This window comes from Ochotona princeps, chromosome 3 (genome assembly GCF_030435755.1).
Source record: "Ochotona princeps isolate mOchPri1 chromosome 3, mOchPri1.hap1, whole genome shotgun sequence".
Taxonomy (NCBI): Eukaryota; Metazoa; Chordata; class Mammalia; order Lagomorpha; family Ochotonidae; genus Ochotona; species Ochotona princeps.
The window spans coordinates 73,657,236-73,671,851 of record NC_080834.1 but is presented as its reverse complement, the minus strand read 5'-3'; the positions used below and the strand labels follow the sequence as shown (position 1 = coordinate 73,671,851).

General features: G+C 37.8%; 1 protein-coding gene across 10 annotated transcripts in view; it reads right to left on the bottom strand.

Annotated features, from left to right (window-relative positions):
- BBX (BBX high mobility group box domain containing) overlaps positions 1 to 14,616 on the bottom strand; it is a 278,443-nt gene that overhangs the window by 41,317 nt on the left and 222,510 nt on the right. For all 10 annotated transcript variants that reach the window (XM_058661831.1, XM_058661829.1, XM_004593214.3 and 7 more), the window contains one exon: positions 583 to 1,591. In XM_058661831.1, coding sequence (XP_058517814.1) covers positions 583 to 1,591 — 1,009 coding nt within the window. The remainder of the gene's footprint in view (positions 1 to 582; positions 1,592 to 14,616) is intronic.

Below are 14,616 nucleotides of genomic sequence, written 5' to 3'. Positions count from 1 at the left end.
TTGCTTCAGACATGAATTTTTAATTTTAAAAACCAAATCCAGCAGCAGGCACCATGATCCAGCAGCTAACACCACAGCTCAGGACACCAGCATTTTCTACTGGAGTGCAAATATGTCTGGCACAAGTGCTTGGGCTCTTAACCACATACATGCTCTGGGAAATTCCTGGCTCCTTGCTTCAGTCTGACCTAGCAATGGCTGTCGTGGCCATTTGGGGAGTGAAGCAGCAGATGGAGAATTCTCTCTCTTTCTCTTCCTCTCCTTCTCTTTCTCCCTCCCTCTTCTCTGTTTCTTTTAAATAAACAAATCAATGTTGTTGATTTTTTTAAATAAAAGCTCTAAACACAATGCTAATGCTTCAAAACAAATGGTCCTTAGCAGTTTTAAGAAAGTTCTGAAAATATCTGCAAAATACATCACCTTTCTTTAAATGGTGCCAGAAAATACAGAGAAAACAATAACGTGTAACCATAAAGAATCAAATATATTATTTTGACACCATAGTGTTCTTTGCAGCAGTTCTTTTCACTAGATCAAAGGAAAATTGGTTTTTGTGCTCTATCGGCTGTTTAAGTCACTTACCTCTGTCAACATTAGCTCGCAGAGAGGTGAGCATGCCCTCTGACACCAGGGTTTTATAAAGAGCACCTTTGCAAGACCTCTCGGATTTCCTGAAGCCACAAGTCTCTATTTTCCTGTGACAATCACTGTCCTCCGTCTTGGCCTGTCCTGACAGGCTGGGAGGTAGCACATCCTCCGTGGGGGTCAATGGTTCTGTTTTTATGCTCTCTGGCAGCTCACCAGAAATGTTCTTGCTGGTAGAAAGACTAATGAAATCTGGAGGTCTTGACTCTTTGGTGGTATCTAAGGATTTCTCCTTGGACATTTTCTTCTCTCTAGATTTCACTTTTTTCTTTGGTGGCTTAGCATCCAAAATGCTTCCCTTGCCACTTGAGGATGGGCGGACCTTCTTGCGCGGGGCCTCTCCGAGTTTCTCAATGCCCCAGTCTCCTTTTGCAACTGCCTCGATCGTGTATATGACACTCTCAATGTCGGACTCTGAAGACTGTCTCTTTTTGCAAGTCTTCTTGGGTGTGGATTTATCACTCCCATGTCGATCCATTTTGCTTTTCTTCTTTTTCTTTTTTAGTTTCTCTGGTTTGTTTAATGCTATGGGATCCTCGATGATCATGATACCATGGGGACGGCACATGTGATCCTTTCTACTGGGAACATCACTGATTATTATCTTGCTACTGGCAGAATAAGAAAAATCAGGGAAGTGACTACATTTCTGATCTTCCTCTAATTCTTCCTTTCTGATTTCTTTGGGGTCTTCCATTTTTATAGCCATCACATCACCCATTTGTAGCTCCTCAAAATTTCTTAACTCTTTAGACTCTCTTACATTTTCCTTAGCTGATTTTTCAAAGTCTGCTTCCTTCTGTAGCCTGGCTTCATCTGTTCTTTCCATTTTCATTTCTCTTTCTTCCTTTCCCTTCTCCAGTTCTCTAATTCTTCCACCGTCCGATTCCTTTGCTTTCATTAGCTTTGATTCTTCCATTTTTACTCCTTCTGATGCCAGGCACATCTAAACAATTAAAACAAAAACAAAAGAACTCAAAAATCCTCATTGCCCCACAGTCTAAACTTTTCCAATAATTCCTTTAGAAAGATTAAAACAGACTTAAATTTTACAATTATCAGCCCACTTTTGTCAACTTAAGTGATTCAAATTAATCTAAGGTTGTGATATGCATTACGGTGATATGCATTAACTATTAGACATATATCTAAACTCTCATTTTTCAGCTTTGTCAGAAGCTTTTCCTATAAAAGCAAGACATAGTAAGAAAGCAGAATGCAACTCATACTTGAAGGATCCAAGTTTGACTCTTAGTTTTGCTACTTTGTAACTTGTAACCTAGAGGTCACTTCAAGTCCTCACTTCTCTGACGCCCTGATGAAACGGAAATGGTCCTACTTCTGAGGAAGAGTCTGTGGCGTATATTTGAGAGTCTGCTTTCACAGTAGCAGTAAGTTCATTTTCACAGCAGCACAAAGTTAATCTTTCCAAAATTCTGTTCGGATATTTGCCTTTACTTTTTCTTCAGGGGAAATAAAGATAATAGCAATAATTTATATGTAATCACTTGAAATTACAAATGATATGATTCATTAAACAGCAATAAAAGTTTTAGTTAATGAACAAAGCATTATTAATCCACAAAGGCTGACAGACAAATCTAAAAACACAAAAGTTCAAACACAAAGATTTTTGTAAAAAAAATTATTTGAAAAGCAGAAAGAGAAAGGTAAGTATCTTCCATCTTCCCTTGGAACATTCCTTCAAATCAGGGCTGGGTCAGGCCAAAGCCAGAAGCCCAAACTTCAGGCTGGGTAACTGATCTATAAGGCAGGGACTCCATCACCTGAGCCATCATCTGCTGCCACCCAGCATGCACTTGCAATTGAAACATGCCAGAAACTTGGAATTGAAAGTGGAGTTGGGAAGGAACCCATGTACTCTGTTACGAATGGGGTGCCTTAAAAAGCATCTGTTTTTTTTTTTCTTTTTTTTGTTTCTGCCTATTTTGTTTCAATCCTGCTCAGTTTTTGTGGCAAATAATCTACTCTGTACTTATTTGGGTACAAATTTTGAACTGAACAGAGGTTAACAATGTATTCATTTAATGACATTCTGTTACTGGAATATTTATCCATTCAAATTTTTAATGGAGAAATCACATGGAGTAAAGTATAGCTATCACATCTTTTTCTAAAAAGTTCTGAATATAAAATCATATGTGGCCTCACTTAGATTTTTATTTTTCACTGAGACTCTCCAAATTTACCTGTAGGACATTCAAGGGGAAAGTAGATCTTTGTTTTTTAAGTCCCTAGGTGCCTTGAAACTTTAGTTGTTTTCTACAAAGAAAACTGAAACTTACTTTAAAACTTATTTTCAATTTCTGGGTTTTTAATTACAAATATTTAATATTAAAATTCACAAATACCTATCCAAACATTGACACTAAAGGTACAAAAATCAGTAAGATCAGGTCTGTATCTTTGGAGACTTTACCAAGAGCCTGGCAATGCAGATTTAGTCAAGGGCAGTATAAGCCATCTTACTCATAACTTGCTCAATCTGCTTTGCATTAGCAGCTTACAGAAGAAAGATGATGGGGCTTTGCTTAGTCAATAAAAAATCAATCACATGAGCTTGATCCACTTTAAAAAATCATCACCTTATCAAATGGCAAGTTGTCAGAGATCACCAACGTCTGTGAAATCCATGTTTAAAATAGATAACACACTGAATTGTCAGATGCTCTTTGCCTCATTTTTTTCCTCACAATTTCAATGCATCATGAATCCTTCTGCGAGATTATGTTATGATTAGTAAGTCTGAGAAGAAATTGGAGCAGGGCTGGGGGAAGCAGACAGTGTGAATTTTAAAAAATGAACACGACAGGAGTGTCCAGCCTTTCAGATCATTTACAGGGAAGATCTGAACTATTAAGAATTCACAACAAAGTTGCCTTCTTCAGGAATTCATGCAAGCTAACTTTTAGAACTGAGCAAATGACTACAAAGACTGAGAACTTCACTTTATTAAACCTAGTCAGAAACAGGCTAAAGCAAATACTACCTTTAATCTTCCATATTTTTACTCTTATGGGAGAATGTGCTGTTTCTGTGTCAATTTTGAAATAAGTTTTATTTTCCTTCCTCAAACTATCCTAGCCCTTCATGTAAACACTATTTCATGTTGGAGAGAGACTGCATTAGTCATGGAAAGAGGGCCACAGAGGCATCCGCAGGGTAAATTATACACCTTTTAGACCCACTAGCACTGTACTGGCCTTTAATAGGTCATTTCATAAACCTTTTACCATATAAGCTCTGGTTTTTATAGTGCCATGCCAATAGTTTGCATTTGTACAGGTTCATCTTAGCAAACCTAATAATACTTTGCAAACTATTCTCTGCTTCAATATTTTTCAAAGTGATTCTCATCACTCCTGATAAGATTCTACAGTTAGGAATGAAATGGAACAAATGCAGACGTTCACTCTCGGGACATATTCTGGGGAATAGCATTATATTTCCTGTGTAGGTAATTACAGCAAACACCAGTCATGCTTTACTTCTTTGTTTCAGGCTCTTAATTTTTTTTCCACAAACATTGTATATTAATCCCAAATTGCAAGAGAAACAATTACAATGCTGAAAATAAAACTGTAAAAGAAAATACATAACTCTGAATGAAAAACTACAAATCCAAGATCTACTCATAAGGCAAAACCCAAATGAGACTTTCAGAGAGTTGGGTGTCATTTTAGAGGTCTAATTTAACCTTCTATAGGCAGGAATCCATGAAACTTAACTAACCTTTATACAAACACAGTGGTATTTGAATTTTTAAAATATTGAACAAAAACTGAACACACTGTCAGTCTTAGTTCTGTTCCTGAGAGCTACTTAAATTAATTTACTCTCAAATCTGTGAAGAGAGACTTTATTCTCTTAAGAGTCTTCTGATATAACATCCCAGGTTCATCAACAGCTCACCACATATAAAGGCTTCTGATCTTTCAAAATTTGGGTCCCATCTGGATAATTAGATGGTCTTGGTGTTCTGAAGCAGTCAAAGTTTTAGTCAAAGGGATTTGGCTGGTATCCAAACATCATTGTTTGTCTAAAGCCACATAGTTAACTAGGAAACTTAGTCTTGAACCAAAAGATAAAATCAGCTCAGAAATGGGCAACGGAATAACCCTCCCTGGGCTAATGTGAGGCAAAAGTAAACAAATGTGTACATACACAACTTGCATATGATACAAAACTGTATGTTGGCTGGGGAAAATGGGTACTTCAATTTACGTATGTTTCTAGCCTTCTTGTAGCATTATCAGATGAAAAGTGGGACTATCTATCAGTTGATAAAGATGCTAAGTATCTTTTAATATGGTCCAAAGATGAGTTCTTTATTTCATTGGATTTGTGGCCAACTAAAATCCTGAATTTCTTTACCCACATAATATGCTGGGAGTTTGGTCTCTTCCTTTTCTACATGTATTTTCAAGACTTCTTTGCTATTTGAAAGGCAGAGTCAGAGAGAGACCGAGAGATAGAGAGAGAAAGAGAATCTTTCACTCCTCAAATGGTCAAACTGACTGCAATAGGGCTGGATCAGTTGGAAACCAAGTGACAGGCGCTTCTTCCAAGTCTCCCAAATGGGTGTTAGGGCACTAGGCCATCTTCTACTACTTTCCTAGGTGCATAAGCAGGGAGCTGTATCAGAAGTAGAGCAGCCAGGACTCCAAGGAGTCCCCATATGGGATAATGACATTGCAGGCAATGATTTTACCCATGATGCCATAGTGCCAACCCCATTCTATCCTATATTTTTTAACTGATTTATTTTTGCACGTAAAAAAAAAGACTATTATTCTGGGTGAAGTTTATCTTTTCAAATTTTGAATTAAATTATTTTCTATCTTTGTGTTAGCAATATATTTGATAAAGGTTTTCTTTTTTTAATGTCTTGCTCAAAATCTTTGGTAACAATGTTGAGTGGGATATGGATCAAGGACAGAGCCTTCTGGCACTTCCAGACTCTAAACTTCTAAGAATATTTTATTACTAGTCTAAGGTTCCTCAAGGACATAAAAAATTATCCATCAAGTCTTGCTGAAATTTTATCAACATTTGACAACACTCTCAAACTGTCTAACAGCTCATAATGACAAAGCAAAGAGAAAGCAGGATGTACTGTGCTTCAGTTGGTGTCTAAGCAGAGAGAAACAATTTTAAGCATACCTAGAATTTAATATAAAGAAAAGATGCATAACACAGGTCTTGAACAATTGAGACACAGAACTGAGATGATAGGGCAGCCCAGGAATTAGCATTAACAATAGGCCATACATGAATAAGTGAGGGAAAGAGACTGAGGCCCAAGGATTAGGTCCTTGGTGGTAGCCGGAAGCATGGTGGGTATCCTGGAAGGAGCTGGGGCTAGGTAGAGTTGTCGACATACCTTCACCTTGATACCTCCTCACCCCTTTTGTTGTACACCCTGGTGTCTCTTTTCTTCACCCCTAAACCTTGTGCCAGTGTCTCCCACTATTGAACCCAGGTGGAGATTGGCACTAGAGGAGCAGAAGAAAGGCAGTGAGCTGATATTTGGTATCTCCTCTGGGATGGTACCTTCAGTAATGCCCTTTTCCAGGGAAACTGGGAGGATTCCCAGTTTTCATCTTTCTTTGAGTTCAAGCACTGTATTACTAGAATAATTTTCAAATGCTTGTAGATTTTAGATACCACACTGACTCCTTATGAAAATTAGAATTTTTCTCTTTTTGTTCTTTTGAGTTCTCCTGTTTTTTTAAAATTTGTCAAAGATTATCAAAAGTGAGACTGAAATCTCATTTACAAGGTCTTTTAACAGCCTACAAGCTGAGTTCTCTGCTACTGGAAACCTGAATTAATATACCAAAGACATATTACTCTAGCTTTTGCAAACTGATTTAATATTCACTTAGCTTTTTCACACATTACTGCTTCAACATAATTTTGTTCTCCCTCAAATGGTGGCAAAAAGTAACTAAATCTCTCTCGCTACTGCTCTGTGTGTGTGTGTGTTTATTATGTGTATGTGTTAACTACCTTTTCTCTAACAGTTAGTTTCTTCCTATTTTAATCCAGCTCCAACTAGTTAAAAAAAATACTTAAAAAAATTATTTATTTTTACGAAAATCTAGCTGACACTGTGTTTTAGAGTATTTTTCTCCTAGTAAATGATGCCATTCTTTTACAGTCCTCTTAGGTTCTTTTGTGCACAAAGTTCATTTTTTTAACAAATTAATTCATTAATGTTTGTGGATAATCACAACTAGAAATTTATCTACTCCATTATTTGAGGGAGAGGAGAGGAGAGAAACAGAGGGAGCAGAGAACAGAGGAGAGGAGGGTAGAGGAGGAGGGCATATTTATATATTCACAGATCATAGATATATTATATATACATATATATACACACATAGATTGATCGGTCTATCTATCTGTGTATCTATCTATCTATCTATGAACAAGTAGGAGAAAGTATTTGTATCAATCCCAGACCTTATTTCATTTTAGAGTCTCTTTGTGTGTGTGGTTCCTGAATTTTTGGAAACTCACCTTTCTTTAAGTCTAATTGTTTATGTTTGACTCTTTGAAATGCCTTGTTCTGGGCCCAGTGCTATGGCTCAATGGCTAAATCCTCACCTTGCAAGCTCCAGGATGGGTGCCAGTTTATGTCTCGGCTGCTCCATTTCCCACCTAGCTCTCTGCTTACAGCCTAGGAAGGCAGCAGAGGATGTTTCAAAGTCTTGGGACAGTTCCTGTGTGGAGACCCAGAGGAAGTTCCTGTCTCCTGGCTTTGGATTGGCTCAGTTCTAGTCATTGTGGCTACTTGGGGAGGGAACTAGCAGATGGAAGATCTATCTCTTTGTCTCTCCTTGTCTCCATAAATCTAATCAACCTTTCCAATTAAAAAAAAAATCTTAAAAAAAAATTGCCCTTGTTCTTAAGCATTCTATCCAAGTATCTTCTAAACACTTCAGTCTCTTGTCCATTACTACAAAAATCATTCAAGATGAACTATATGGTTTCTGGTGTTGATTATTTAGTCCCCATCCATAATAGCCTTTTCCCCATGACATGAACAAAACCCGAGAATAGCTATAGATGCAATAATTTATAAAATGTCTCATTTATAGTTGTGAGCAAATTCTACACTGACAGGTAGATTAAAAAGCAGAGATTGTGAAGTCAGATTGTCTAACATTTCAGTTAGACTCTTGCTACTTGATCATTCATGGCCAAGTAAGATTATTAGCAAGATTTCTCTAAATGTTTATATATATTGATTTCCTAATTGTTAAAATGTAGATATTAACTTGTCTTTAACATTACTTGTCATTGAAATCCTGTAAGGCTCTATCAGGTATACATGAACAGCACTGAAAATAGTGCCTAGTATAAAATAATAACAACATACTGTGGTAACCACTCCTCCATGGCCTGGGACCATAAAGAATGGGTATTAGAATACTGATATTACCATCATTATTTGTAGTAATATTCATATTAGTGCTATTAGTGGCAATTAGACTTGGTATACTAACTGGCTCATTCCAGTTTTTCATCCTAGGATTGAATGATCCTGCACCTCAGGAAATAAAATCAGACACAACAAAACTATACTTAAGGTCCCAAATCAGCTACCTTTTAAGAAGCAATTCCAGGAAATATATAAAGTAAGTCCAGTTCTACCTTTGGGGTTAAGTGTATACACTTCCATTCTCTGTGGCTTGCTATATCAACATTTTAGTCTGACAAGAATGTGTGCATGCATTTTACATACATTTTGCATGGACATACACACAATCACACATTCAACATAAAAGAACACAAATCAGTGTGAAATCAAAGGAAGAAAACTACAATGTAGGCAACACAGACTAAATATCTGTTATTAATTTGGTCAAGCTGCTCTTGACAAAAGGATTGGTTGTTAACAGGACGTTGAAACAGTATGTTTCATAGCAAATGACGACTTATTTTTCCAATATTATTTTAAATGTAATAATAATCTTCTTTAACAGTGAGAATGGAAAAATCTTCTGGACATCTTTTAGGGAGGGCATTCCCTTGGCTGTATTCAAAGAAGTTAAAATGTTAATATTTCAAATCAAAGGATGAACATAAATATTTGAAACCAATTATCTATACCCTTAGATACTTCTCTATTTTCTACAGCTAACTCAGAGGGCATTAAATATATTCTTTTCACCTTTGTATTCTCCTAAAATACCACAGCAGCTTTTGAAAAAGAGGAAATTCAATAGATAATTGTTTTAAATTGGATGGTTCATTAATTCTGAAGTGACTGATGAGTCTAAAATGCATTCTCATCAATACAAGAAAGAGTTATTTTACAAGGATACAAACCAGTGCTAATCATGACCAAACTACTGCATGGCCCAGACCAACAATCACTCTTTCCTTGGTTACACTTCCTAAAAGCATCAGTGAAATCAATCATTAATATTTTAATTTTATCTCTGCCAAAAGAATTCACACTGAGATTTCTGTTTTGTGTAGTCAGATAAGTCTGACAGTGCCATGCAAGAAGAAATACAAATCATTCCAAAAAGAACAGGAACTTGTAAACTGAAACTGACATTTTTTTTTTAAACAGATCTTAAGGGTAGACATGTTAGACTGATGTATAAAGTTCCTCTTCTAAACGATTATGAAGAAAAACTTAACAGACACACTGAAGATGATAAAATGTGCAGCAGAGGGATTACAGTTTATGTACCTGGGTACAGACAGCTTGCCATTTTTAGTTCAGGTAAGACACATCTAACACTCCAGGTCTGTTATCAGGGACTCGCTTCCAAGTCATAAAGCAAGCGTTGCTTCAAGCATCTATCTTCTTGAATCAGAAACATTTTAAATATATTCCTCTCTACAACTGTAAAGATATTGATTCATTTCTTTAATGTGTCTTGCTTTAAAGGGCTTAGTTAAATAAATGAAAAATAATAAATCATGTGTGTAGATAAGAAATAATAACACAGCAGTAGAAACCATTTAACTGGTACTAAGAAATGGTTAGTGTTTCCAAAATATATCACAATATTCATTCTACTGACATTAACCAAGAAGCTTCAATTTCAAAAAAATTTTAGTACAAAACAAATGTTTTGTAACCAGGGTATATTTACAGTCACTTAACCTTAACCTGAAGAGTTTTCCAAGGTATGCATTTCTCTCATAACTAAAGTCACGTTGCTTTTGCCATAATACTATATACAGTTTGACAGTTCCTGAAAATAGAGAATAGCATTGCTGTGAAAAAAATTTTTTTCCAACTCTGCCTATCATAAGAGTAAGTGACCACAGAACAGTGGCCTAAGCATCTCTCAACACCAAAATGTGAGCATACTAAATAGTTTCCTATTTTGTTAACTGAAACAGTTGGGTTGGGCGAAACGGTAGTTTAAATATTTATCTTTATTCACTATTTTTTTCTGTCATTACTGCTTCATCAGAAACCGTACAGTTTCCAAGGATTTGTATGGAGTAGGGGTGTTTTTTCCTCTACAAGGCCATCTGCTAAAGTCTCTCCCAAAGATGTTAAAGACAGTCATCAGATGCATTCCTATATTTCAGTTTCTCCCAAAATAAACTGGTTCAATTGGGAATGAGACGAAAAAGTTTTAGGAGCTTTCTAAAAACAGCTCATAATTCTGCATAAAAAGATAAGGAAAGAAATATACCACTTTCAAATAAAAGGTCTCCTTGAATGTATTTGAAGTCCTAGAATTCATTTATATGATGGCAGTGTAGGAGGAAATGAGCTGAGATCTGCAGGTTTATATTCTGAGCTTGACGGAGTTACAATAAGGATAGATAGCATATTGCCCATCAAAAAAATAGGAAGATATAACAGAAAACTTAAACCAAGGCAGACCTCAATCAAACATCACAATAACTGGTAGTGGTGGGGAATGCTAATATGAATAGAGGGATCACAGCCAACTAAGATTTTTTGTGGGATTTCCTACTATTTTCTACATGGGATATCAATGATTCATAACCTAGTTTTGCTTTAAATGAGCCACAGGTTTTTGTAAGATTTCCTTTTTACAGGTACTAGAGTATATTTTCTTATCTATTTGCTTGATTTCAAGTTGGTTTTCTTTTCTTTTTGAAATGAGTAATGTAAGAAAAACTAGAGATGAGGCTGCTGGAAATCTTCATTCCATAGAGACAACTGTTCCAGTTCTCTTGGAATTCACAAGATCTATAACGCTGGTTTTTCACACATGGTGAGTGTATCTGTGGAAATCCAGCATCTTCACCAACTTCCCCGTATCTCATAAAGTGAGCGAAGAGGAGGACAACACACAGGACAGTTACCACAGACCAATCCAGCAATCTCAGTGTGCTCAGAGCATCATGGGCGTCTTTACTTTCCAAACCCAGCTATTTAAAGAGCAATTCTCTCCCCTCTTGACTTTAACGGTATTAAATTTCCTCAACTACTTCCTCCCCCTTGACATCTTTCCTCTTTCCTTTTCTATGAGCAGCATTTGCCCTTCGGTTGTAAACATCCAGGCTCCCTGAAGTAGGACTCCCAGATCAGAGTTAAACATCTGGAAGACATCCTTCTCCCACACATTCAGGCTCAGAGTGGGAATCAGCTCTGACTCCATGTTTCTGATTCTGGTTCCCATTCTAAGAGTCCCAAATCCAATTATCAAACCTCTCACGCCCAATGTTAGAGGTTTTCCACACGCAGAGCTGCTGAGAGGTACTCTCCAAGTGCTGCTTTTATCTCTGCATACCCTGAATCTCCAATTACTCCTTATCCTTTTCAGATACTTCTTTGTTCCACACTAAGCATCACCCCAACGTTGACTCAGGGTTACACTATATTTTCAATAAATCTCCTGGCAAAGCTCTCTACTAGTGTGATCTATACAGTGCTATCTGCCTATCTCTGTGTCTTACACTGCTCCATTCACAATCTCCATTACATCTAGGTTTTTAGGTATAAAGAGAAGTGAGAAAATGCAATTGGACAAGGATAATGACTGCTGGCCTCACAGTCCAGGCTCAGCAGAGAAAGGAGAATGGGTGACATCGCACAGCAAACGCCTCTAAGTTCAGTCCCTAATCAGCTCTGACCAACTACTCCCATGGAGGAAGGCCTGTCCTGTGTCACCACATCTTCTCAGTTTTCAGCTGAAGTCAGAAATCTAGATTTATATAATAGATAACTTTAAAATATTAGCCATTAATTGAAATGTAAACATAATATAGGTCAACATACTGTGAGCCAAACAAAGAAATCTCTACGGATTGGATATGGTTCAAAGGTTGCTAGTTCCAATGTCTAGCTGTTCCTAAACAACTCCTTCACCAAGAAACCTCTTCAAGGTCTTTCTTCTCTGCTTGGTCCTCAGAACATTCTTCCCAATATTAAATTTTATTTGAAAAGTTTCAGACATTCTGTTTATATATCATTCACTGCCTAAGTGAAGCTCTGTCATTTCAACGCATGAATCCTTACAAAGCCAGTTGTACTTTTCTCCTATTTCTTATTCACTTTTTTTCTTATCTCTGTGTAACCTCTTTGTGGACTACCTTTTTGAGGACAGCTCACACATTATAATTTCTACAATTCTTACAATACCTTCCAAAGTACACTCACAAACATACTTCTACAAGAGTGTAAGGTATCTCTTAGTAGGGCCCGGCATGGTAGCCTAGTGGCTAAAGTCCTCGCCTTGCACACCCAGGGATCCCATATGGGCACCGGTTCTAATCCCTGTAGCCCTGCTTCCCATCCAACTCCCTGCCTGTGGCCTGGAAAAGCAGTCGAGGACAGCCCAAAGCCCTGGGACTCTGCACCCATGTGGGAGACCCAGAAGAAGCTCCTGGCTTTGGATCAGCTCATTTCCGGCTGTTGCAGCCACTTGGGGAGTGAACCATCGATGGCAGGTCTTCCTCTCTGTCTCTCTTCCTCTTTGTATATCTGCCTTTCCAATAAAAAGAAATAAATCTTATTAAAAATATATCTCCTTGTAGTTTCAAAAGTAAAGGAACTTTTGAAAAAGGAAATATAAGCTCCATGTCACTGACAGCAGCCTTGAACAATCTGTCATCTTATGCAGCCATACATACATGTGTAGGAGTAAGCTGTCTTCACAGATACTTCTATCATATGCATATGCCTATAACAAGCAATGTGTGCAGTCTTTTATATCCATCTAAAACGGAGTGACAGAACAGCGCAGTGTTTAACAGCATGGATTAAAGAGACTGCCTAAGTTTCAGTCCACATTGGACTAACCACTTACTGTCCATGTTCTCTCAAGGAAATTATGCAATTTCTATGTCCCAGGGTTCCCTAAAGTGTACAGGCCAACTGATTGTAGTACCTACCTCAGAGGACATGTAATAATTAGTTTGCAGGCAATACTTGAGCATAGTGCCTAATATAGAGAGCTCAGTAAATCATAGCCATTATTATCTTACATTAGGTAATAACACATACTTACAGAAGAAAAATATGATGTCAAAATTTATAGTCTGGGGTAGACATTTACCTTAGCAGCTAAAGTACAAACTAGGAGTCCGAGGTTGGAGTGTCTGGGTTCCAGATCAGCTTCCAGCTTCTGACTCCAGCTTTCTGCTGATGAAGACACTAGGAATGGTACCAGACCAAGTACTTATGGGAGACCCTTGATGCTCTTGGCATCTGCCTGTGGCCAGGGCTCTTATACATTTGCAGAATGAACCAGGGGCTCTCTCTCTCTCTCTCTCTAGCCCTTTTGATCTGCCCAACATATAAATAATTTCTTAAAGTTTCAATTCTTTTACAAAATGTAGAATCCATTTCAAATGACATTTAAAATTATTTCAGAAAAAAAAAAAACCAGAAGTAGAACTAAGTAGTATTTTAGGATTGTGCTTCAGCATCTATTTGAGTCTTAAAACACAAAAACTGTACTGAGAAGCAGGATGATTTTAGAAGGTTTATAGATTTTAGTTCTCACGCTAAAAGTGTGTGCACATACACATGCAGGTAGCTTCAGAAGCCTACCACTATTTACACAAAGTAGGCTTTCAATAATTATTGCCTAGTAACACAAATTGCTCTACTTGTTATGTTGCACTTTGTGCTGTTTTGCTTTTGCTGATAAGCACAAACTGCTGACCCTCTTCAGAGAGGGTCTTTCAATGGTAGCATCAGGAATATGCACAATGATTTGCAGGGGAGACGCTTTGCTGTTCTTCATGTGATCTGTTCTAATTAATTTCAAAATGAAAGGAAACACAACATGATATTGTACCTGCACAACTTAGGCAACTGATTAACTGAACGGTACCTGGATGAACCTTATAAAGCTGTGAGTGTGAAGTACTGATGTTCTTAATTCTCTAATCTCAGCAGGAATCTCGATTCCTGGATGGATAAATTCCTTAAGAATACTTGGAATGGGCCCGGCAGCGCGGCCTAGCAGCTAAAGTCCTCGCCCTGAACGCACCAGGATCCCATATGGGTGCCGATTCTAATCCTGGCAGCTCCACTTCCCATCCAGCTCCCTGCTTGTGACCTGGGAAAGCAGTCGAGGACAGCCCAAAGCTTTGGGACCCTGCACCCGCGTGGGAGACCCGGAAGAAGTTCCAGGTTCCGGCTTCAGATCGGCATAGCACCGGCCGTTGCGGCTCACTTGGGGAGTGAATCATCGGACGGAAGATCTTCCCCTCTGTCTCTCCTCCTCTCTGTATGTCTGACTTTGTAATAAAAAAAAAGATAAATCTTAAAAAAAAAGAATACTTGGAATAGATCCTGGAATGTTTAGATCATTCTGTTATTAAACGTCTGCTTAGGCACGGAGAGTTGTGGTGCAGCAGGATCAAGTGTTGCAGAGATGATATCACATGGGAGCACAAGTTCAAGTCCTGGATGGTACATTTCTAATCCAGGGATTTGCTGACCGGCCTCGGAAGGCAGTGGAGGATGACTCAAGTGCTTGG